Source organism: Gopherus evgoodei, chromosome 18 (assembly GCF_007399415.2).
Source record: "Gopherus evgoodei ecotype Sinaloan lineage chromosome 18, rGopEvg1_v1.p, whole genome shotgun sequence".
In the NCBI taxonomy this organism is placed as follows: domain Eukaryota; kingdom Metazoa; phylum Chordata; order Testudines; family Testudinidae; genus Gopherus; species Gopherus evgoodei.
The window spans coordinates 10401408-10426010 of record NC_044339.1 but is presented as its reverse complement, the minus strand read 5'-3'; the positions used below and the strand labels follow the sequence as shown (position 1 = coordinate 10426010).

The 24603-nt window shown below is 47.2% G+C and overlaps 1 protein-coding gene across 4 annotated transcripts in view; it reads left to right on the top strand.

Annotated features, from left to right (window-relative positions):
* The first annotated feature begins 4519 nt into the window (after positions 1–4519).
* TNFRSF1B (TNF receptor superfamily member 1B) overlaps positions 4520–24603 on the top strand; it is a 39016-nt gene continuing 18932 nt past the window's right edge. For 3 of the 4 annotated variants that reach the window (XM_030537760.1, XM_030537758.1, XM_030537757.1), the window contains exon 1: positions 4520–4583. In XM_030537760.1, coding sequence (XP_030393620.1) covers positions 4521–4583 — 63 coding nt within the window. In that variant the 5' untranslated portion in view covers position 4520. Of the gene's footprint in view, positions 4584–23899; positions 23981–24603 lie in introns of those variants that run through there. The other variant, XM_030537759.1, reaches the window with a different exon arrangement.

Here is a 24603-nt window from a genome sequence, read left to right as displayed (position 1 = left end):
CATCTTCCATGGAAGTTGCACGTAGTGGTGAAGATGGAAGCAAATTGAAATAACATTTCTCACTAAAACTTCTTGATATTGTGCAGCAGAAGGTCAGCTCACCAAATATTGTCGTTAAACTAAGACGCAAGAAGGAAGTGAAACCACAGAGGACAAATTTGCCCAGACTTTCTTCATTTTAACCACAGGTGCCTCATTGTTTCCCAGGGCTCAGCATGGGTTATGGAGAAATGACTCTTCTTTCAGTTAAGAACACCGACGTGGTTCTGAATAACAGTGCTCATGTGACTGTGATTGTAAGGGTTTTCCACAATAATGGAATTAGTTATAGCAGTGTATGCCCTGTGCCTATGTTAATCTTGTTAATACAACAGTTTTTTCTAGGGGGATCAAATGCATTTTCTTGGTAGATCTAGTGTAGTGGGTTAAAATGACAATTTTGCTAAACTTTTGTAATGAAAAAAATTAAATGCGGTTTCGCCGGTGGGCACGCTTTGCTTTTGATATTCTTGATGAAGTGCCCTGTATTTATGCAAGTGTTAAAGAATCAGATGGGTCCCAGGAAAATGAAAGGGTGGTTCCCCCGCCCCCTCCCCCCATTTCAAAGACCAAACAATTTTAACCTTTAAGAAAGCAGTTTGGCAGCTGCAGATTCCCTCGTCACCAGGGAATGCAATTCACAATCCAAAGGGTCGGATTCTCATTCCCATTAAGCAGGGGTGAAAGTAACTTAAAAGACTTACTGGTACTCTGGAGTCCTGAGTGGGAGGAAGGGGGGAACTTCAATTGGAAGAGGCAGGGCCTTTAAATCCCCGGGCCCTTTAAATCTTGATTTAAGGGGCCCGGGGTTCCAGCCGTGGTAGCAGCAGGGAGCCCCAGACCCTTTAAATCACCCCTGGAGCTACCAACTGCAGAGGCGGCTGGGAGCCCTGGGGCGATTTAAAGGGCCTGGGGCTCCAGCTGCTGCTACTGCAGCAGAGCCCAAGGCCCTTTAAATCACTGCCTGAGCCCCACTGCTGGAGCCCCTGGGGTAACCGCAGCGGCCCAAGGCTCCGGCAGTGATTTAAAGGCCCTTTAAATTGCTGCCTCCGACACCCAGGGCCACTGCCGGGAGCCCCAGGCCCTTTAAATCGCTGGCCTGGGGAAGCTGGTATGGTCTGGCACGGCGTATCGGCTTACTTTCACCTCTGCCATTAAGGCTTATTTACACCATTTGGGCAACGTGGAAAGAAGCCTTCATCTGAGTTTCAATAAACTTCAGTGTCAATTAAATTCAGGCTCAGAACGGAAAGTTCCCTTTTCTAATTAGAACAGAAGAGTGGATATATCCATAGAGATCGCACACGTGCTCAAATGTATTGCTTGCTCCAGAGGTGATGTGTAAAATATAGCTACAGCGTTGTGACTGGAGGGGGGAAATGTAAAGTTCAGACATCACAATCATCTTCTTCACAAGGGCTGAGATATTAGATTGAGGGAAATTACTTATTTCCTCCCCAACCCCCAAGTTCAAACCTGTGTGTACGCCTAAGAAAAAATAGAGCAAAGCTGGGCACAGAACAGAGAGAGTGAGGCTGGCCCTGGGTTAATGCTGTGGTTTATTTTAATTAGGGCAAGATGGAGAAAGGACAAAGGCCACTGCAGTCACTGGGAGTCTTTCTATTGGCTGCGCTCGGCTTTGGATAAGGCCCAAAAAATTTGCTTTAAGTCCTGTCTTAGTTGATCTTGGTAGAGGTTGGCACGCTTATTCGCTTTGGCAGGCCAAGTGTATCACATACAGCAGGGCCTCCCTCCATTCCCTTCACCAAGTTCCCTCGGCACCACTCTCCCATTCCCCTCTATTTCAGGGACTCTCTGAAACTCCCCACAATCTCCACCTGCTAGTGGCTCTTTGGGCACACCCATTCCTTCTTCCCCCTTCCCTGTGGCAGGCGTTTATATAACATCTGTTCTCTCCTTCCCCTAGAGCAGGGTCCCTCGTTCTAGCCCCATGGCAGGTGCTTCATTTTCCCCCTTGTCCACCAAGCCAGCAGTCCCCTTTCCCCCCATATGGGGATTCCCCCAATATACCTCCTTGTCAGTGGCTGTGCACCCCCCACCCCTGCCCCGAGATAGGAGTACTGGATTGAAGAGTTGCAGCCTGAAGCCCAGATGCTCAAATGAGTGCTGAAGTGTGAAACAAATTGAGCCTTCATGGAGTATGAGATTACATCATAGGTTAAGATGTTCAGTCTGCACCTTGACTGCACTGGAATGTCTGGAGGACAGGGCTGACTAATAGCTGATGTATTACTCTACATGCAAGCACTGGAGCAATTTCACAGATGTTTGTATGGTGACTGTGTGGGTTGCTTAGAGTGTGATGCCCATCCCCCCAACATCACAAGTTTAGAAAGTGTATTTGGTGGAGGATGAAGCTGTAGAAGGGATTGGAAAAAGGCTGGAGTGTTAAGAGAGGCAAAATAGCAGATCAGAGAAATAAATGAAGGGGAAACAGAAAAGGGACCAATGAGCTGGGGAAATTCCCGCTGAGACTTCACTTCCCATCCCCACTCCACCCTGCTGTATAGTTCCTGTCTTCCCCTGCTCCCCCTAATCTGAGCCCCACCTTCTCTCCCTTCCCAAGAGGTGACTTGAAGCCAGTGGGAATATTCCTATGAGTCTTTGCTACAGAGTAAACTCAGACAGGGAAACGTTTATTTATACTCATCGGCTGTGTCTACAATGGGAAAATGTATCTTGATGTTAAATATGACAGGGGCTTGTGTAGAGCAGGACAAAGCATGTGTAAAAACTAATTAGCTGGTCATGGTTTTCCCCATTCCCACCCAGGGATCGTGTTACTCAGTCACGGTTAACTCTGAAGAGGACCGGGGCATTAATCACAATCAGCTAACATGTTTTTAAATAGGCCGTGTCCCTGTCTACACTAGGTGCTAAGCCATGTTTAATATCAGGTTTTAAAGCCACTTAGCTGGTCATAGTTAACCTTGGAAAGGTACCCTAGGATTAATCACAAGTAGCAGACCTGTTCTTAAACACAATTCTCTTTGTCTGCACTAAAGACAAAATCATGCTTGGTAGCTAGGTAACGTGTTTTCTATCATGAGTCACTTCCCCAGTGTACACAAGGCCTCAGGGATTAGATTCCAATCAGACAGGTGCAGCTGATTGTACTGCAGTTCATGGGTGGAGCGCCAGAAGGGAAAAATGTGTCATCTGCCCTGGAGGAATCTGTCTAATCCATCATACGCAGGGGATCTGCCCCGCCAGGCAGTAATGACGCTAGTGACAAAGGGCTTGTCTACACTTACAGGACAGCAGCTGCACCACTGTAGTGCTTAGTGAAGATCCTATGTACTCCCACGGGGGAACGTCTCCCATTAGCATAGTTCAGGGGTTCTCAAACTGGGGGTTGGGACCCCTCAGGGGGTTGCAAGGTTATTACATGGGGGGGGTCACGAGTTGTCATCCTCCACTTCAAACCCTGCTTTGTCTCCTGCATTTATAATGGTGTTAAATATATCTAAGTGTTTTTAATTTATAAGGGAGGGTTGGGGGTCGCATTCAGAGGCTTGCTATGTGAAAGGGGTCACCAGTACAAAGTTTGAGAACCACTGGCATAGTTAATCCACCTCCCTGAGAGGTGGTAGCTATATTAATGGGAGAAGGCTTCTTGTCGACACAGCTCTGTCTACACCAGGAGCTTGGTCCACCCGGGATAACTGCGTTGCTGAGCAAACTGGAGTTATACCCACACGTCTGCAGTGTAGACAGGGTTTGTAAGCCATTTCTTAGGGGCCCAGCAGGTGGAAGGGGCCTCACTTTAGTATTGCCCCCTGAAATCCCATTCATCCCATTTAATGAGGACTTTTTACCCCCTGTATTAGTGCAGGTTGGGGCGGGATATTTTTGGTTTGTGGAAACAATGCAAGGCAAGAAGTAGCCCTTAGCGGGCAGCAAAAATATTCTTGCTTTGGCTAGTGCTGGCCCTGAGCTGGCCCAAGCCTCTGGCGAGCCCCATTTGCCCTGCCCCAAGCCGAAGGCACCTGTGATCCACCCTGTGCCATGCAGAGACGGGACTGGCTTTTGGGAGACCGGATCACCCTCCTGCAACTTGTCTTATTCCCTTGGATCCCGGAAGCCCCCTCGGATATTTGTGGACCTCCCCAAGTACTTCTCACCCTGCAGGGCCACAGCTGCCCCCACTCCAGGTGAAGCTGGGGGGTAGGATGACCAGACAGCAAGTGTGAAAAATCAGGATGGGGTGAGGGTGGGGTAATAGGCACCTATAGAAGAAAAAGCCTCAAATATCGGGTCTGTCCCTATCAAATCAGGACATCTGGTCACCCTGGGGGGCCGCTTTTCCTAGCAGCCCCCACTGCTTAGCCCGGGAAGGAGGGTCAGAGGCTTCCGCTCAGCCCTGCCGCGGGGGGCTGTCCCAGAGCCGGCACCGCCCCGCTCCACCCCTGGCTGGCTCCCGGCGGCGGCTTTCAGTCGCGGCGCGGCGGGGCTGCGGGATGGGGCCCGGCTGGCTGGTGGGCGCGCTGCTGCTGCACGTGGGGGGCTCGCTGCCCGGCAAGGTGGGTGAGCGCGGCCCGGACCCCGGCCTGGCTCTGGCCCTTTCCCGGAGAGGCGCCCATTGACCCAGAGCGGGCGGCTGCTGGGAACCCATAGGTGGGGGGGAGCGGGCTGGGCGCCCCTGCTCGGATCAGCGCAGCCCGCCGAGTCCTAAGTCCTCCCCCATGTGTGGGGCAGGCCCCTCTGCCCCGATTGCTTCTGTTACTCCTCGCCCTAGGGCGACATTCATTTCACCGCACGAGCCCAGTGTCCCGACGTGGGGAGACCTTACGAGGAAGCCCAGGTTCCGCAGTTGGGTGCCCCAATCCGTGGCGCACAAGCGCCCTCCCCCCTTTTCAGTGCACCGAGCTTTGGGTGCATCCTGCTAATTCTGCTTCTGCTGACTGTGTGCATTGCGCTGTGGCTCAAAGGGCCTCTCTGAGGTTGCGTGCTGTGCAGAGCCAGTCTGCTGCCCCCGGGAGATGATCACATCTGGGGGCTGGCGCGTCTGCTCTGAACCAAAGCGATTGCTCATTGCTTTACTGTTATGACTGCTTGCAATTCTCAAACGGCCGCTGCTTGTGCTCTTCGAGCTCTGCAGCCCCTCAAATCCCAGCCAAGTGTTAACCCTTTTTACAGCGTTGCAAATGTCACTGCTTTTTAAAAAACATTGTTACAGTCGGTGGCTTGCTTGTTTGGGGAATCCGCTTTGGCACTATATCCGCTTCCTTAGGCTGTTTGCTTATTTTGCACAGACTAAGTGTGCCCTGGCAGGTGCAGAATAAAAATCTGCACATTATTTACTGTGTGCATTAAACAGGAACCTTTGGTTGTATTTGATAAGACTTTAAAATCTGGCCTTATATACATGAAAAGTCCTTTGATTTAGATCTACAGCCTGACTTGAACCTACAGCTGGGACTCTTCCACTGTGACCTATGCTTCTGTCTGACAGAGCACATAACTTTTCAAGTAAGAAACCTTGGAAAGGCCATTTTGACTTTGAACGTTGTGTTGACACACTATATTGATTTATTCCTGGAGTGGATTTTGGCAAGGATAAATACAATGAAGGTGGTGGTGTACTCAGATACTGTGCAAAGGAGACAATATAAATACTTTAGATCTGGCATACTCAAACCGCAATGGTTCAGGAGTGAAATTAGCAATCAGCATTACCCAAAAGAGCTGTAGCGGTGTGAATTCATTGTTGCATTTACTATAGTACTATTCATAGTTAAACAGTATGATAAGGGAAATACTTGTGTTTTTATTTTTATATATATATACACACAATTCTCACAGCAAACATGTTGTTAATTTAACTTAATTGGTTAATAACATGCTAAAAGCATCCTGATCGGTTTCTGATTTAATTAAATTAATATAGGCGCTGCAAAGAGCTGCAGGAGACACATTCAAGAACCGCTTGTGGCTCTTGAGCTTCAGTCTGAGCATCGCTGCTTCAAAGAGAGAGCTTCCGTGAAGCTTTGTATGGACCTGGTCTCGCGTTCCTTGCACACCTCGATCTCCCATAGCCTGGGGTGCGCAGAAAATCCAAGATTTGGCTCTCTGATGCTTATTTATAGCAAATGTAGAAGTCTGGAGACCAGAATGGTGTTAGTGAACAGGACTAGGAATCTGGAGAAAAGAGCACCAGAAAAATTGAGATATTCAAAGAGCTGAAAATAGCTTCCAAGCAAATGTAGGTATTAGGGGAGGGACCTGGATAACAGGACCACAGTGAAGGTGAGATAGTCAGCAGTGAGCCGCAGGACCTTGACACCAATCTGCATGCACAGTACAGTAATGAGGGATCTGAGGTGTCATTTGCCTTTCTGATATTTAGGAAGAAGTGGTTTTGTAATAGTTTTAGTGACCTCTGGTTCACATATTTAAAATATCTGTACAGTCTAACAAACACTTTATATAGGCTAAGACATCTTGGCTGATGTTCTCTGAATAGGTACAGAATTGAACAGTCATAATTTCCCTCCATCATGCTGATATGTATGTTTGTCTTATTTGTTTCAAGATCTAAAATATTTCCCATGTAGGGGAAGTTTTGATAGGATGTGCAATTTATTTATGTATTTCTTTATATTAATTTGGGGTTTATAGGATGAAAAGCTTAAGTGACCAGACGATGAGGATATGTGTGTGTGTGTATATATACACACACATGGAGTTACACAACGGTATCTTATATATATTACACCTGGAGTAATACAGTAGTATTTTAGAGGGACCGGATTTTGGTGGATTGGGAACAGTTTAGCAAGCTTTTCAGCTATCGTCTTCCAGTTTTTGAATCTAGCCCAGGTAAGCAGTGACTGAAAGCTGTTAGCATTTGGTTGCCAGTTTGTCTGCTTTGTGTCTTAGTCTTGTGGTGCGTCTCATCACCAAAATCCTCACAATTAGCCCTGCTTGTACCCCTTGCTGGCAGCTTCAGCGAGGCCAAAGATTGACTGGGTAATGGACAGTGAACTCCTTTTTCACTCCTACGCATGGTCCCACATTGGTGGCAGAGAATTGGGGAAGCTTTCACCATCACTACCCATGCTGTACCCATTCTGTTGACATATAGGGTATGTGGTCTTTTTGGGGCTGTGAATCTTGCACCTTTCACCAGCAAAAAAAAAAAAAAAAAAAAAAAAAAAAAAAAATCGCATGCAGATTTGGAGGGGGAAAAAAAGGTCATTTCAGAAACATTGCAGCCACCATAATGATGTGGAAAAAGAGATCTTCTGCCCAATATTGCAAAATGTGATCAGTTCAAAGAACCGGTGCTTAGTGGGGCTAATGAAAGCTCAGCATTTTATTTGCTGGCAGGAGGGTTCAGTCAGGGGAAGCTAACAAAGCAAATAGCTCTTGAATGACACACTTTTTCTTGGTTTGTTTTTCTCATTCAGTCTGAGTTACTTGAAAGATTCTTGTCAAAGTCGGCACTTACCCACAGGAACTGAGCCTAAATCTTGCCATTTAGAACATTTCAGTCAACCAGAATATTTTGGTGTTTTTAATAGAAGTGGTTTCAGCAGCCACAAGGGCACATGTCTTTCACTCGCAAGCTGAGTGTCTTTGGTCTCTCCCCGGTGACCCATCCTGTAAGTGATAACTGGTTTCTGAGGAATTTCCATTTAGATCTTGGCAAGATGAGTGATGACCAATATGATACAAGGCCTGGGCAGCTGAGGGAGGGGAATGGGGGAGAGGTTGTTAAAAACCCAAAGCATGAGGCTCAGGATAACCATGCTGATTTCCCCATCTTGTCTCACTATTAGGTCTAAGGGCTATGTGCCAGTGCTAGCTGGTGGTTGCACACATTTTCATTTGTACTGCAACAATGAAGGAGTTCTGTGGCTAAGAGACTGTAAACAGAGCTGTGCAAAGCCATTAGGGAAAACAGGAGGATCATGCTAGAGGGCAGGACAAGAGGCAATGGGTTCAAACTGCAGCATAGCAAATTTAGATTGAATCTCAGGAAAAACCTCCTTACTGTAAGAATAGCTGGAGAATGGAACAGACACCTAGGGAGGTCGTGGAAGTTCCTTCACTGGAGGTTTTCAAAAGAAGGCTGGAGAGCCACCTGTCTTGGGTGGTTTAGCCACAACAAATCCTGCATCTTGGCAAGGGGTTAGACTGACCCTTGTGGTCTCTCTTCTAACCCTGTGATTCTGTGTTCAACATACTGGCAAAAAATGTCACTCTAATGTTTGCAGTTTGTTTGATCCATAGTCATTTTTTTCCAGTGACAGGTATGGGAATGTTGAGACTACCAGGCCTGCTGTTAGTTAGGTTCTTCTTACGGCATCATTTTCGGAATTCTTTGTATTTAGAGATGGGCCCAAGTTGCCAAGTTTGGAGCCATCTCTGAATTTTCCCAAGGGCCATGGATACAGGGTTTGGGTTTGGCTGGGAAGGTTATGTCCAGATTACAATTAAAAACCTGTGGCTGGCAGGGACCCCTCCAGGCCCTAGCACGCCAAGCGCGTGCTTGGGGTGGCAAGCTACTGGGGGCGCTCTGCCAGTCTTTGTGAGGGCGGCAGGCAGGCTGCCTGCCTTTGGCGGCTTGCCTGCGGAGGGTCCGCTGGTTGCACGGCTTCGGTGGACCATCCGCAGGCAAGCCGCGGAAGGCAGCCCGCCTGTCGTGCTTGGGGCGGCAAAATACCTAGAGCCGCCTCTGGTGGCTGGCCCATGCCATCTGACTCAGGCTTATGAGGCTTGGGCTAATCATCATGATATTCCTATTACGCCTCTGACATTTAGGGCAGTGACGAAGCTCCTCCACTCCTGTCTGTTTCTGGCAAGTCTTTCAGTGGCTCCCCAGCTGAGCCCCACGTTTTTCAGCTCGGCTTCCACAGCTTTTCGCCATGTTCTTTTCGGGCAGCCTTGTCTTCACTTGCCTTCAGGTGTCCATCTTATTGCTATTCTGGTGATAGAATCAGCTTCCATCCGAAGCACATGACCGATCCATCTTCAGTGCCTCCTGGCAATGATGGTGCTCAGATCCTCTTGGCTGCACTGTGTCAATAGATCTTGGTTTGAGATTGTGCTGGGCCAAATGATACGGAGGATTTTTCTGAGGTTGTATGGTATGAAGACAGTTTGGACATGTCATACTTTCTCATTCTCCAGCATTCTGCACTATGATGTAGTGTTAAAATTACGCAGCTCTGATAAATCTTGAGTTTGGTTTTGGTGGTGTATTTTGATGATTTCCAGACTGTATTTAAGGTCCTGAAGGTGTTCGTGGCTTTACTGATTCTGGTCCGGGTGTCCTAGCTTGTTCCACTGTCCTGGCTGATGGTGCTGTCCAAGTATGAGAATGTTTCTACATTGGTGAGAACATAATCCTCTATCCGTACTGGTGATGGTGAGGCAATATTAAAGGTCATGATACCTGTCTTATTGAGGTTGATTTTCAGTCTAATTTGCTGGCTGAATGCTTTGAGTCGAGTTGTTTTTTCTTGTATATGGTGTTGGGTATATGATAGGAGAGCGACATCATCTGTGAAGTCCAGGTCTTCAAGGGATGAGAAGAGTGTCCATTTAATGCCTCTTGGCATCTCTTCTGTTGTACTCTGCATTACCCAGTCAATGACAGTGTTGAAGAGGACTGCAGACGTGACACACCCTGATGTACTCCTGTTTTGACTTCAGAACAGCTTTCTGTGATCAACACTGCATGTAAAGTTGAAATAGAAGCTTTTGATGATGTTGCTTATACGGAAAGGAATTCCATATGCCTGCAGAATGCGCCATGGACTGGTCCTGTGAACGCTATTAAAAGCCTTCTTAAAGTCTATGAAATTCATGTAGAGTTGCCATTGCCATTCTGAGCACTGTTCTATTATGTTTCATAGAGTGACAATCTGGTCTGTGCATCCACTCCCATTCTGAAAACCAGCTTGCTCTCTTCTGAGAATGCTATCAACTGCCTCCGATATAAACTGGACTATGATCTTACACAGTACTTTGCCTGGCACAGATAAAAGTGTGATACCATGCTAGTTATTACAATCACCGAGAGTTCCTTTCTTTGGTTTCTTCACTATACCCCTCTGGTCCACTCATCTGGCACTTTTTCCTATTCCCAGACTGATGTAAATAGAGCAGCCAGGATAGATGCTGGCTGCTAATTTAGGATTTACCTTGAACATTTCTGCATTCATGTTATCCTTGCCAGGAGCTTTCCCATTTTTTAGGCGTGTTGGCTCCGTGTGGAGTCCAGGCTGTAGGATTCTGCGTGGTGGGAGGGTCCCAGAGCTCAGGCTCCAGCCTGAGCCCAAATCTCTATGTTACAATTAAACAGCCCCCTTAGTTCGAACAGCTGGCACAGGCCAGCTGAGGTTGTCTAATTGCAGTGTAGACATACCCTTGGAGAGAACCAGCTGCAAAATTCAGGTCCAGATCCCGTTTTCCCCCAAGGACGGGACTATTAAGATCTGGGTTTTACCTTTGGCCCATCTCTTCTTGTATTATTTCCTCTTTGTTTCCCTGGTTGGCGTCAGGGGTGTGGGTATTATGCAGAGAAATTGGAGTCTCAAAGAAGCACAGTGCATTATATGCAAGAGGAAGGAGACCAGAATAATGTGCTAATGCCCTTTGTATGATTCACAGTTCAAGTTATATTAAGCAAGAGTTAAGGTTGTAAGGGAGAAAATCTAAATAGGACATTGTAGTTTAAAATACACAAACACTGCAGAGCCAGGAAATTCTATATTAAAAATTCCCCAAATGCCACATTACAAGAAGCCTTTATGAATGTTTCCCCTTAATTTTATATAACCAGAACTTCTCCTTTTACGCCCTCTCTCTGGGTGATCTCGTCTCCTCACATGATTTCATCTGCTGTCTTTACGCTGGTGACTTGCCTGTTGTCTTCTCCACTCCCACTGTGCCCTTCTCCATCTAATCTTACATCTCCGCCTGTCTCAGATACCTCTTCCTGGATGTCTCACCATCAATTTATACTTAATATGGGCAAATCTGCTTCCTTCTTTTTTTCCCTCTGCAACTTTCTCCGACCCTCTTCCCTGCCAGTGTTGACACCAGCATTCTCCATGTGCTTCAGGCCTTTTGATCTGGTGGTCATCTCTGATTCCTCCCTCTTCCTTACTCTGTACAAAATGGCAACTGTGTGTAATATCTACCTTCTTTTTCTCATGACTCTTCTCATCTTACGTTGTAAGATTTTAGGATTAGGGACCATGTCTTCATATTTGTTTGTACAGCTCCTGTCATCTCGGGTTCCAGATCTTTATACACGCCTCTGGACACTTGGGACTTGTCCACACTTAGAGTGCTGCTGTTGGGCTTAGTGAAGACGCTACCTATGCCAATGAGAGAGCTTCTCCCATTGGCATAGGTACTCTGCCAACGCGAGAGGCGGTAGCTATGTCGCAGGAGAAGCCCTCCTGTTGACGCAGCGCTTCCTACACTGCGAGTTCGATTGGCATAACTGCGTCATTCAGGGGTGTGGATTTTCCATAGTTATACCAGCATGAGTTTGTAGTGTAGACCAGGGCCTAGTCAGTGAAATTGAGTGTTATATCAGCACGTACACAGATATAGGCCCATCGGAGAGTAGTGAAACTTTAAGGTGCTTGCCAGTATCAGAATTACAGGAAAAATAATACAGTTTCATAACTGTTCTTATAAAATTCTACATAGGTGTTGTTAACATTTACTGTGAGCCTGCGTGTACAAACTTTTTGTGTCTGTATGTCCCAGAGCACTATGTCTTACTTAATATACACCAATGATGGTTAGTTAGCAGAGCAAGATCATAGAAAACGAACAGGATATGTGACTAAAATCTCAGAAGTATGATTCTCACCTTCAACATATTGTTGAATGTTGGTATTAGAAGATGTTTCATCAAAAGTAAACCAAAGTTAATTATCAGCAACAAATCAGAAAGCCACTGACAGCTGTGGTCTCTTAAGCATCTGTCTCTGGATCTGATATTACAGACTAGATCAAGATACAGTATTATAGACAAAGACCAGTAAAGAAAATCAGGTGGCTTGTAGGATTTGTTAAGTATTGTTGACTGGATTCTGATTTTGTCTATGTCAGACTAGCTCTGCCCCTTGGGGTTATACCAGGTTTACATCGGTATGACAGCGATCAGATTCTGGCCCTGCATCTTCAAGCCAGACTGTGGGCCAGATATTTTTGGACACTTATGTTGTTTTTGTGGATTGTAAATGAGTTCCATGCATAATAAAGTTTTCTGCTTTCCTAGTTTATGATGGGAAAAATGTGCTCGGATACTATGGTGATAAGATAAGCTAGAAAAAGAAAATCCATAGTCGTAAGAAAGGTAATAGAGATGTTTTTGGGGTTTTGGGGGCTAATGATCAGGGAAGGAGAGTTGTACTGTCCATTGCTATCAGAATATGCCAAACTCCTAGTTTATAGGGTGAAATTCACCCTTGTGCAGAGACCCCACACTAAATAGTTCACAGGCCTTGTTCTGGCCCTCTTTACTCCTGGAGAGTACAGGATGGGTGAACTGTTCATACAATGGGCCCAAAAACTTGTCTTAGAGCAGGGGTGGGCAAACTACGGCCCTGGGCCATATCCGACCCTTTAGATGTTTTAATCTGTCCCTCGAGCTCCCGTTGGTGAGTGGGGTTGGGGGCTTGCCCTACTCCGTGTATGCTGTGGCTTTGCACAGCTCCTGGAAGCAGCATGTCCCCCCTCTGGCTCCTACAAACTGGGGGCAGCAAGGGGGCTCTGCATGCTGCCATCACCCCAAGCACTGCCCCCGGGAGCCACGGCCAATGGGAGCTGCAGCGGTGGCACCTGCATATGGGGCAGCTTGCAGAGCTGCCTGGCTTTGCCTCCACATAGGAGCCAGAGCGGGGACATGCCGCTGCTTTTGGGAGCTGCTTGAGGTAAGTGCCACCCGGAGCCTGCTCTATGACCCCCTTCCGTGCCGCAACCCCCTGCCCCACCCTTGATCCCCCTCCCACCCTCCAAGCCCCTTGGTCCCAGCCCAGAGCTCCATCCTACAGCCCCAGCCCCGCCCTAGAGCACATACCTCCAGCTGGAGCCCTCACCTCCCTTCCGCACCCCAACCCCCCTGTCCCAGCCCAGAGTCCCTCCCTCACCCTGAACTCCTGATTTCTGGTCTCACGGAGAGCCTGCACCTCCCACCCCATCCCCAATTTCATGAGGATTCATGGCCCGCCATACAATTTCCATACCCGGATGTGGCCCTTGGGCCAAAACATTTGCCCACCCCTGTCTTAGAGCAGTGATGGCACTACGTGATTTTGAAGAGCCCTAACCATTAGCCCCCAAAACCTCAAAAGTGTAAGTCTTAGGGCCTGGTTCTGATCTCAGTTACACAGGCGTAGCACCCCTTGACTTCAGTGAGAGTTGCCACCATCTGAAGGCAGGATTTGGCCCTGACAGTATTTGTCCTCCGAATTACCGGCTCAGTTATTTTAAATCAAGCTCTATATTTTCCCCTCTTGCTGCTGAACAGACTGCGTCTCTGAACCACAGTCTTTTCCATAGCAACAGGTTCTGATGTTAGAGTGTTAGATGACTTCATTGTGGTTAACCTACAGGCAGCAGTTCCTGTTTAATATCCTCCACTTGACTCCTTGAATTTGGAGACACATTTTAGTGAAGTGTTACCAATTTGTGCTGTGTAGTAACAGCCAGGGCTGAAATGGAGACGTTTCTGGCTAGCAGCAGAGCCTGAGGTCTAGAGTTTAGAGAAAGTCAGCATCATACTAATACCTAGCACCTGCGAAGTGCTTCACATTGTGTCAGCGCGGTGCGAACCTGGGAGTGGCCTGGGGGCAAATCCCCCTGAATGTTGGGGAGGACCCTTCTGTGAACTTCTGAGCTGATCAGTCCTCCCTGTTACATGGAGCCTACTCAGTGCTTCCGTCCCAAGCCCCTCACGCTTTGGGGAAGGGTGACTCCCAATCTGGATTTGAACTTTCCAACCCAGGTCCACCTCTAATACTAACGTTAGGGTCTGGATTGTGGTTGGGTGTGTGAGGAGGGTGAGCCTCCTCCCATCGGGCCCAGCAGAGAGGCCAGGCACCGTTGCAGTCCCTGGGGTGCTAATCCCCCAAAGAGGGGCAGGGAGGAGATGGCTCAGCTCCATTCTGGGAATCTTTGAGCTCAGGTGTGTTGTAAATATGTGTTTTGATGAGCTACCAGCTGTGGCCCTGGTTGTTACAGAAGCTGCTGCTAGGTCCCTCATAAGCCTATGGTAGGTTAGAGCAGGGGTGGCCAACTTGAGTCTGAGAAGGAGCCAGAACTTATCAATGTACATTGCCAAAGAGCCACAGTAATACGTCAGCAGCCTCCCATCAGCTCCCCCACCCCACTCCCAGTGCCTCCACCCACCGGCAGCCCCGCTGATCAGCACCTCCCCGCCCGCCCCGACCAGCTGAAACATGTGCAGGAGGCTCTGGTGGGGAGGGGGGAGAGCGAGGGCATGGCCAGCTCAGGGGAAGGGTTGGAGTGGGGGCAGGGCCTCAGGCAGAGCAGGGGTTGAGCAGTGAGCAGCCCCTGGCACATTGGAAAGTTGGCACCTGTAGCTCCAGCCCTGGAGTCGGTGCCTATGCAAGGAGCCGCATATTAACTTCTGAAGAGCCGCAGATTGGCCACCCGTGGGTTAGACCATCAGGTTGCTGGGAATCTATAATACACCCTGCAGAGTGGAATGCGCTGTAAGCATTTGTGTTTTTAACTCCATAGGGACAGAGTCCTGGGTCTCTGACTTTTTGCATGTAACCTCTTGTGCTCTACCTAATGTCCTGGGCATTGCCTACTGTACCGTACTTCCCCTCCCTGTGTACTCGGCTTGTCCCCGTTTGTCCTGCCGATATTCTGGCACTGTAGCAACATGCCAACTTTTGTTCAGCTCATGTACAGAGGTGGCAGTAGAAAACAGTTATGAAAGGGTGAATCAAAATCTCTGGTGTAAGTGTCTCTGCCTGCTCTTGGGAAATGAGTTTTGCTTCCATTGACGACATTCAGATGTTTCCATTCTGTTTGTACGAATCTCTAAAAAGTCTTTCCTCCTCACATGCTACTGTCTAGTCTGAGCAACTCTAAAGTTGACCCTAAGTATTCAACGCAAGGTTCTTCTCAAACTTGTTTCGTGCCAAATTGTTACTCTGGATTATGATTAACTTTAATCTGGGATCAGATTTTATTCCTGAGTGATGGTATGAGTCACATCAGCCCATGAAAGGGTTTCAGATTTACAGTATTCTTTTTCAAGTGAAGAGTTTATTTTCATAATACAAGGTAGGTGCTGTAATTAGAGGTACAAATTAGAGCAGAGGGAGAGATGACTTGCACAAAAATTGGGTGGAATTGAAAAATTTTAGGCCAGACCCTGGCCCCTTCTGCACCTGTGTTCTGTCACTATCCAGTGTAGAGCCACCATAAAGCCAGTGGATCTGAGGATTTACCTGGCATAACAGCTTCTACACTCATCCTCTTCTGGTCCCTGGCATAGTGGGCAAGGGTGGGAAAAGGGGAATCATCCTGTGGCCAAGTAACATAGCTTTAGGACAGCTAAACATCAAATGAGAGGCCTAATTTTGTCCTTGCACAGCAGATCTGACTGAGTGTTCTTGACTGTGCCCTTGCTTACGCCAGAGTAAATAAGAATTAATTCCACAGAAGTTTTAACAGTGAGATTAGAACTCAGCCCATTGTATTCTGCCAAGAAGTCAAGTCCAAAGTGATAAGATTCTTTTTAGTTTAGTTCAGGATTAATTGACAATTTCTTAACAGTTAGTCAGCAACAGCCACCACTAATCAGATAAACTTTGTGTGATCGTATCAGTCAATAGATGAACCGTGTCAAGCAAAATTTCTGAAAGGCGGATGTGAACCCATCGAGCAACAGGTTTTTCTGTCTCTCCAACGCTTCCAGGGCAGTATTGCAACATCTAAAAGACAGTGCAGAAAACGAGACAAGACCGTGTCTTGCCGGGAAGCCTCACCAGCAGGATAATTTATGATGTGGTTTGTTTTATTTCTCTCTCTCTCTCTCTCTCTCTCTCTCTGTTTTTGAAGTGAAAGTTTAAGATTTAAAAAGTTCCTTAGGTGTGTTTGACTTAATACTGTTCACCATGACCTGACCGGAGAACTGCAGCTACTGCACTCGATTGGCCTCCTCTTATTAAACAAGGAAAGAGTTTCAGCTAAAATACTGTGGCCAGCAGCGAAGCCTTCAGAAACTATTTTTTTTGCTAGCTTTTGCAGCAGAAGTGCTGTCAGCTCACATTTGCAAATGGGGTGGTTTCTCTATTACTTGTTACTCTTCCTGTGAGACTACTATAGCAAGCCCAGCATTAACAATGAGCACTGAACCGAGACGTTTTTGAAAATATTTTTTTCCTTTTTATATAAATGAGAGTAATAAGAATGAATCAAGCCTCCTGCTGGTGAAAAGGGGCTGCATTGCCTGCCTCAGAATCCCCAGCCCTTGACTGTAGCTCAGTAAAGGGAATGTTCTCACAGCTTTTGGGAGCCTATTATAGCGGGAATGTGGCTCCTTTAAAACTGGCTTTGTTCCCACACTACAAAACTTGAAAAATATTCTGTGCCCCCAGCAGCCAGGTCTGACCAAACCTATCGTCCAGGAACTATGAGAGATGAAGTGCGGGGGCAATATCCTAGTGAAAAACTCAGCTGTCAGGAAGGTAGGATACCTACCAAGGTGCCTCTCAGCAACTTCACTTTTGTATCCGTCTCTAGGGTGTAGGGATCTAATACATTTGAAGACCTTCTGTGGCTACTGAAAGGAAGAAGGGGCTTCCTGTCTGCCTTCTCCACTCCATCCTGGAACCTCATGAATGTTGAGGGGTCTGTGCTATTCTACGGTTTCCCCTAGAAGCCTGTCTGCTGTAAGCTATATTTGTGTGTGATTGGGTGCTGGTATGGAGGTGAGGACTCTGCTACTCTATTCATCCTTCAGCCTCTGGTTTGGGATCCCCCCTGCTCCCAGTGAATGTGTACATTGGTTCAAAGATGTCTCAAATAGCTGCAGATTGAAAGTGTCCTTATTCAGGTCAGTTTCTCAGCCACCCACAAGGTCTACAGTATTTTGAAGAGCTGTTGTGAAACTGACCAGAGTCCTGTCAATGTTGCTTTGCGACAGATGCAGGAAGGCAGTGTGCTAGTGCTTTACATTCACTAGATTTTCTTCATAACCACCATAAGTAAGGCTATGATTTAGTCATGGATATTTTTGTAAAAGTCTTGGACAGATCATGGGCAGTAACCAAAAATTCACGGCCCGTGACCTGTCCATGACTTGTACTATATACCTCTGACTAAATCTTAGCTGGGGGGCAGGGCAGGGGCACATACTCACGGGGAGGCCTGCAGGGTCAGCTGCCAGGAGCGCTCCCAGGGCCGTCCAGATGCTGTTGCTCCCGTCGCCCCCAGGGCTGCTGCTCATGTGGTCCCAGGGCCAGCCACACTAGCGACTGCTCTGGTGGTCCTGGAGGCCTGCTACCCGGGGCCGTCCAAGCAGCGGCCGGTGCAGCTGGTTGTGGAGCCATTCCATCAGCCCTGTGGCAGCTGCTTGGGCGGCCCTGGGGTCAGCCACACCGGCCACTGCAGAAGTCGTGGAGGTCACGGAAAGTCACAGAATCTGTGACCGACACGGAGTCCTAACCAGAAGTATTAGAAACCCTTTTTTCTTGAAGTGAAAGCTTATGTTTGACAGAAAGGGAGGGCTCAGCCTCACCTTCACTTGACAGGGAAAGTTCTTCCAGTGGCTCACATAGTCCCACTTAGGGATATTGCACTGTCTAATGGTGCTGAACTGTCTCCAAACAGCGTCTGAGGGTGGAGCTATATAAGGGGGCGCAAGTGCCCTCTACACCTCAGTTCCTTCCAACTGCTCTGCCAGATGGAAGCGAACCGCTCCAGTCTGTTCGGATCCGGGGTGTTCTCCATTCCTGGGGTTTGTTTGTGTGTGTGTGTGTGTGTGTGAATGCAAAGCTTGTTGCACTGTGTCTGGTAAAGTTCTGGAGGTGAGCTGCACCAATAGCATGCACGTGGAACTCCTGTTTCTCAGTTTGCGTCATGTGTCTGCTCAGTGGTGGCTTGTTGTGCACCAAAGGGGTTGCCTTCTCAGAGGGTGAGGTCCTTTGCTTCACTGCACAGCGCTGGCCCTCCTGGGATTGTTTTTGCTATGAATTGTAGGAAGCCAGGGGGCTTCAGATTTTTGAGAAATCCCATGTCTCCACCATCGTGTGCCGGCTTGCACCATTTTTGAATTGTTGTCAGCCAGCATGGACCCGACAATGCTCTGCTCTGCTGTGGTGGTAGCTGTGATCACACGGAGTCTGCCTGGGGTGTATTTCAGCACTCAAAGCTGGACCAATTCGACTTTGGAGACCACCTGTCACATCGCCAAACCAATGATGTGGCGGCAGCAGCGGGAGATTCAGCAGCGATGGAAGCAGGATGGGAGCGTGGAGGAAGAGAACACCAAAGAGTTAGTGCTAGAGGACTGGCACCTGGATCAGCTACACACAATGCAGTGCCATTTCTGGGCTCTGGAGACCAGTGTGGATTGGTGCGAAATAATTGTTCTGCGGACCTGGGATGACCAGCACTGGCGAGAGAATTTCAGGATGGGATTTTTTTTTTGTTTGTAAGTGATGTGTCTGCAGAGTTGAAGAGGCAGCATACCAACCTGTGCTTCCCCATACCTGGGTCATCATTGTCATCTGGAAGCTAGCCACTCCAGAGTGCCACCAGTATGTGGCCAACCAATTTGGTGTGGGGAGATCGACTGCTGAGGCAGCTGTCATAGGGATGTGTCATGCCTTGGAAAAGATACTGTTGCACCAGATTATAAAGCTGGGTAATGCCCAGAAAATTATTGAGGTTTTGCACCAGTGGGGTTCCCAAACTATATTAGGCACATGGGTGCCATCAATTGCCCCCCGTACTAGGGCACAGAAAGGGGAATTTCCGAAATGGTGTTCCAAGGGCTGGCTGACTACCGTGGCAGGTGTGCAAACATAAATGTAGGGTGGCCGGGAAGGGGCTGTGGTGATACAGCTGAGCTCTGAGAAATAGGATATTTATCCACAGAAACCCTATGGACATTAATGGTGGAGAGGTTTCTTTGGTTATACCCTGGCTTATCCTCTGCTTCCCTGGTTAAAGACACCATTCATAGGCCTCTTGGACAAAAGGAAGGAATCTGCCGAACGGAAGTGGAGAGTGCAGTTGACCTGTGGGAAGGGAGATGGCGCTGTTTGTGGAATAGGTTCAAAAGCCACTGAAAAAAAAACTGTGCTGCCCATTTATAGCAGCACATTGCATTCTGCGCGATATTTGTGGGACTAAGGGAGAAACCCTGCAAGATGAGTGGGAGTCCGAGGTGCAGACATTTGCTCGGCACTTTGAGCAGCCACCGAAAATAGAAAATGCAAACACCCAGGGGATGTTATTAGGGATGCCTGTCTTTCTTGAGTCTCATGCCTGAAAATGTGCAGCTTTGCATCCAGCTGTTAGCCCTTGGAGGGAGGTGTTTGGGTCGACGGTGAGCTGTGTGGTGCAGCTTATGCGTGCTGGAAGTCTGACCCTGCCTGCGACTTTCCCCCTTCGTGTGAAGGGGCTTTTGGCTTCAGAGCAGCGATGAGTTATAATGGATGAATTTTAAACTGGTTTCATTAAGAGCCAACCAACAGTAATGTAACAAATCAAAATGAAGTTTTTAATTGAACCAGTATTAAAACAACTGTTACTTAAAAATACATTTAACAGGCCAAGCTACCAGCTGCGAACTGTGGAAAAAACATTAAATATAGTGCAGCCAAAACTGAATGTGCAGGGTTTGGCAGAACGGCTAAGGGGGGTTAGAGTCCGAGGCAGGTATATGCCTTCGCTTTTCCTCTTCTTGTCTGCAGGGCTTCTGGGGTGGAGAGTCACCAGCCAGTTAGCAGAGCCAGGGGTCAAGCCAGAGTCAGAACCAAGAATTGAAATGAAGGGTCAGAGCTGAGGTCAGATGCCAAAGGCCAAGCCAGAGTCAGGGTTGTAAGTTGGAGGCTGGGGCCAGAGAAGGGTCTGGCCACTGAGGATTGGAGGTGAAGTGTAAGGGCAGGAGGTGGGGCAAAGATCATGGTGGGAAGAGGAACAAAGGCCGGGCTGAGGCAGGAGCCAGCGGCAGAGCAGGAATCAGGAAGCAGCCACAACAGAATACCACCTGGTTGCTTGGACAAACTTCCTGTGTCTTCTTCTGGCTTAAACAGCGTGGTTGGACCAATTGGTGGAGCTGGGCGATCCTCCAATCAGAGCTCCCGTGGGTGGCGCCTTGGCTGGGGCTATAGTCCTAGTCATTTCTCAGCCCACCAGATATCAGTAGGCTTTGGGTGATGGCCAGGATGTAGCAGCTATCTTGAGACTCCTAAGCCTGGGTTCAAGACCAGGGATGTCACATAGTGGACGTCTGCTTTGCAATGTCTACAAACAGGTCTTTAAGCTGGTGGCAGGCCACAAGAGCTTTAAAAGTTTATTAGAGAATATTTAAATAAAGATGATACAAAGAGTTTGAAGCGTCAGTTATTGGTCATTGGGGGTAACATACAGAGTATAGGGGGACGCTGGTATTTGGAAATTGGTTAGCACATAATATATACAGTTTGTAATGTCCCCAATGCGGGGTGTACGGTGGGTGGGATCAAGAAGCAGTAAGGAAGCAGTGAGGGTACATTGCTCATACAGTGGGTTACACGCAGTCATGGGTATAAGTAAGCGGGCTGGGTAATGGGGACAGGATGACCCTCGCATGGTGGAATCCAGTTCGGTGGGTTTAGGGCTCAGGGGATATGGTTCAGTAGGGGGGGGTTTATAGGCCTCCTCCCCCCCGTGGGTGCACAGAGCCACGCCGGCTCACTCCTGGTATTGGCGGTGGCCAGTGATGTGCTCTGTGTAAATGTCCCTAGACCACCGGATAGTGTCCGAGACCATCAAACGTCTCATGAGCCGTGCATAGCGACGGCCCACCCCACAGGCCCTAAGTACACGTTCATTACAGGGGTCGCAGGCACCCAGCGCCACGATGATCAGGGCGTCGGTGGAAACCTCATAGCCCTTTGCCCGCAGGGTGTCAGCCAAGGGGGCATATTTTTCATTACTTCTTCCTAGATGGCAATGAGCTCCAGAATCTTAGCACCGCTCCAAGCATCAGCACCAGGTGTGTCGTGGGGGTTGTGGAGTAGGATTGCTGTAGTGTCACAAGAATGCTGATACACTGGATTCCAGGAGCAAATGGCCAAAATCTGGCTCCGTGCCAGCTTTTAAATGGAAGAAGAGTTTGTCTTGGGAACTTGAAACCAGGGCAGGGAAGGGCAGAGGATATGACCAGGTCAGTAATGTGGGATAACTATTGGAGGCATGCAGTGATGCCAGCTCTTGCTTGCACACAAACAATAGTGCAAATTAATTCAGTTCTCCACAAACTTAGTCCACTTCGCAAGAGGAGGTCAGATTTCTGGTGAAGTGCAGAGTTAATGCGCTGTGATGCACTGCATCATTGGTAGGGCTCGTGTTTTAGAAGCGGATTAACTCTATTTGTATGGTTCAAAAGCCCCATGTAGACAAGCCCTTAGTGTCTTGATAATGGTTTAGTGTAGTTACAGTTGAGTGATCCGTACAGGTAGTTAAGTGAGGTAGTTAACTCGGTTCCACGTTGTGGTGGCGGTGAAGAAAAAGAAGAAGCCGAGAGATGTGCTTTATGTACGTTAGGTGCCTGAAGTGCTTGGGATAAGGCCACTCTTCTTCTGGATGTTCTATCTGCTGGACTTTCACGCCCAGAGCTCCTGAGGAGAGGCAGAACGGATTGCAGGTGCTTCTCCTTAAGAGAGGCCCTTGAGACTAAATCCACCCGGTTCTGGGCACAGGCTGGAATCAAGGTCCAAGAAGCCAGTCTTGCTGGTGATTGCCACGGGCTGAGTGAATTTTCTGAGCCCTGTTCTCAAACACTGCTAAAAATAAGGGCAAAGCATTTCTACTAGCTAGAAGAAAAACAGTGGAGTTCCCTTTAAATGAAAGTGGGAAGTGGATATCTCTGTCAGACCCCGAAGAGGAGACACAGTGGAATATGAACGCTGTTGTTGTTTTTTTTGTTTTTTGGTTTTTTTTTGGCAAGGAGGAAGGATATTCTTATTGCCGGTCTCCAAACAGACTTGTTCCTGCTTTGATTTCTCTTTTTATCCATGTTTTAAGGCACGTCTCCAAGTTTATCTAAATCTTACAATAACAATTGGGTTAATGAGATTTCTGAGTCTGACGGAGTGGTCTTCTTACTCTTCATTGAATTAGTGACTATTAAGTGCTTTCCGAGCTGTGCCCTTTTAATGTATCAGGAAACGCCTACACTTTTGCTGCCCAACAAAAAGCTTTCCTTGATTATTATTTTTAAAGGCACAGTGAACTTTTTGTGATTGCTTTGAGAATAAAGGGCCAGTTTTTCAGACATTTGTCCATTGAAGTAACTGACTATGCCAATTTATGCCAGCTGAAGATCTGGTCCAAAGTGTTTTATGATTGTTCTGTATTCATCTGACCTGCCGTGTGTGTGTGTATGTATGTATATATGTGTGTATATATATATAAAAATTTTATTTTGATCGGGTTTTAAACAAAGAGGTTTCTGAAGTCCGCAGTGGTATCAGAAAGTACTGACAATGATAAAACCACTTCCCGCTTTCATCTGGTGGGCTGGGTTTGATGGCACCAGTTCTTTGCTAGTAGGGACAGAGTCTCTTGCCTGCACTGGTGTTGCTTGGATGTAATTAAGGGCTGCAGAGAAGAGGAATTTAGGGTCTCATCCAATGTCTGTTGAAATCAATGGAAAGATTTTTGTCCATTTCAGTGGTGCTGGAGCAGTTCCACAGTTAATTCTGTTGATGATGTGTGGGCAAAAACATAATCCATCTCCCTCTCCCCACGCAGTGATGGCTCACAAAGCCTGGTAGGCGTAAAAAGTTGTAAAATTGTACCTTTTATTTTAAAAAAAAAATGAAATTGAGAGGTACGACTCTGAATGCGCGCAGGGAGCAGGACTGCAGAGTAAGAAGGTGCTATTGTCATGTATTCACTTTTAAACACTAGAACCATGTGTCAAGCGGTGCTTAGGGCCTGCTGCTTGGGGCTGGATTTTATTTTGATCACAGCTGATTTTGATGGACTGTAGATTTTTGACCAGGAGTGTTGATGATCAGATTGTTTTGTTTTATTTGTTCGTGCTATGAAATTACAAGGAAAAAATTGCAGAGCAGTGGTTTACAAGCTGCACAATTTATTTTTGTGTGTAGTGATTTGTCATTAGAAAGTAAACAATCCACAATCTGCAGGTCTAGTTAAATGCAAAGTCATCATGAAAATGAAGGAAGAAGGCCCAGTTCCTTCCATCTATAAATGTACTGTGGTTTTGTTGTGCGTCCTAACATTTTCATCACCAGAGTGGTGTTGAAAAAGTTAAAACTGTAACGTGATGCAAAACACATTCTCCTTCTGATTATGCAGCATTGCCAACGCTTACGATTTTTATCGCCAGTCCTGTAATATTTGGTGTTTTTTGTTGAAACCTGAGGTACTGGACTCAGGAGACTGCATGTGAATCTCAGATCTCATTTTTTTAAAGAATTATGTTTCTAGCCTTAGATACGGAGGTAGTTCAATAATACGAAGCAAGTGCAGCCTAAAGGCTTAGAAATCAGAAAGCAATTGAAAAGAACTCCCAAAATTATATTTTGTAAAAAATCTTTTGATTTGTATCTTGTGATTTTTTCGGTGCTTGACTCCTGATTTTTGAATGCTTGCAATTGGTAATACGGATTGTTAAACAGAAGAGATGGGGTCAAACTCTAAAGTCTGGACCTGGATTCAGGTTAGATCTCAAACTTTCCCAGTGTTTGTGCTAGTTTAATATTTTTGTTTCTGATTTGTGGCGGTACCGAGATAGTCCTGACTTGTGATGTTTGGATTCCCTGAATCTGAACTTTCCCGAAATCTAGGATGGGAGGTGTGGATGTTTGCAGCCTTTTGCTGTAACATGGAGGGTGAAAACATTGATGTTAATGGGGCCAGGATTTCACCAGGAAATTTCAGTGGCATTTGGAGTGTCTTTTGCAAAGGTTTTGAGGTTTATTGAGGAAAAAATCTCTCTCTCTCTCTTTTAAAAATAGCCTCTACTGTAATATTACTTTTTATCAACCCGTAAGAGAAAGCAAGTTATTAATATACGCAAGGATAAGGGATAATGAGGATATAGAGATAAGATACTTAAACATGCCTGAAATGACTGGATTTAACTTCTCTTCAAGAACTACAGCAGGCATCTGCTAGAACATAGGACAAGCTTCTGCCCTGGCTGCAACTCAGTGGGTTGTAAGTTAGGACAAAGTCTGGCCCGTGCTGCTCCACAGACAGAGCTGGCCTCAGCTTCCTCTGTCTGCTGGGTCATGTACTCAACAGCAGATTGGAAAGAAAGCTGACTGCAAATACATTGAT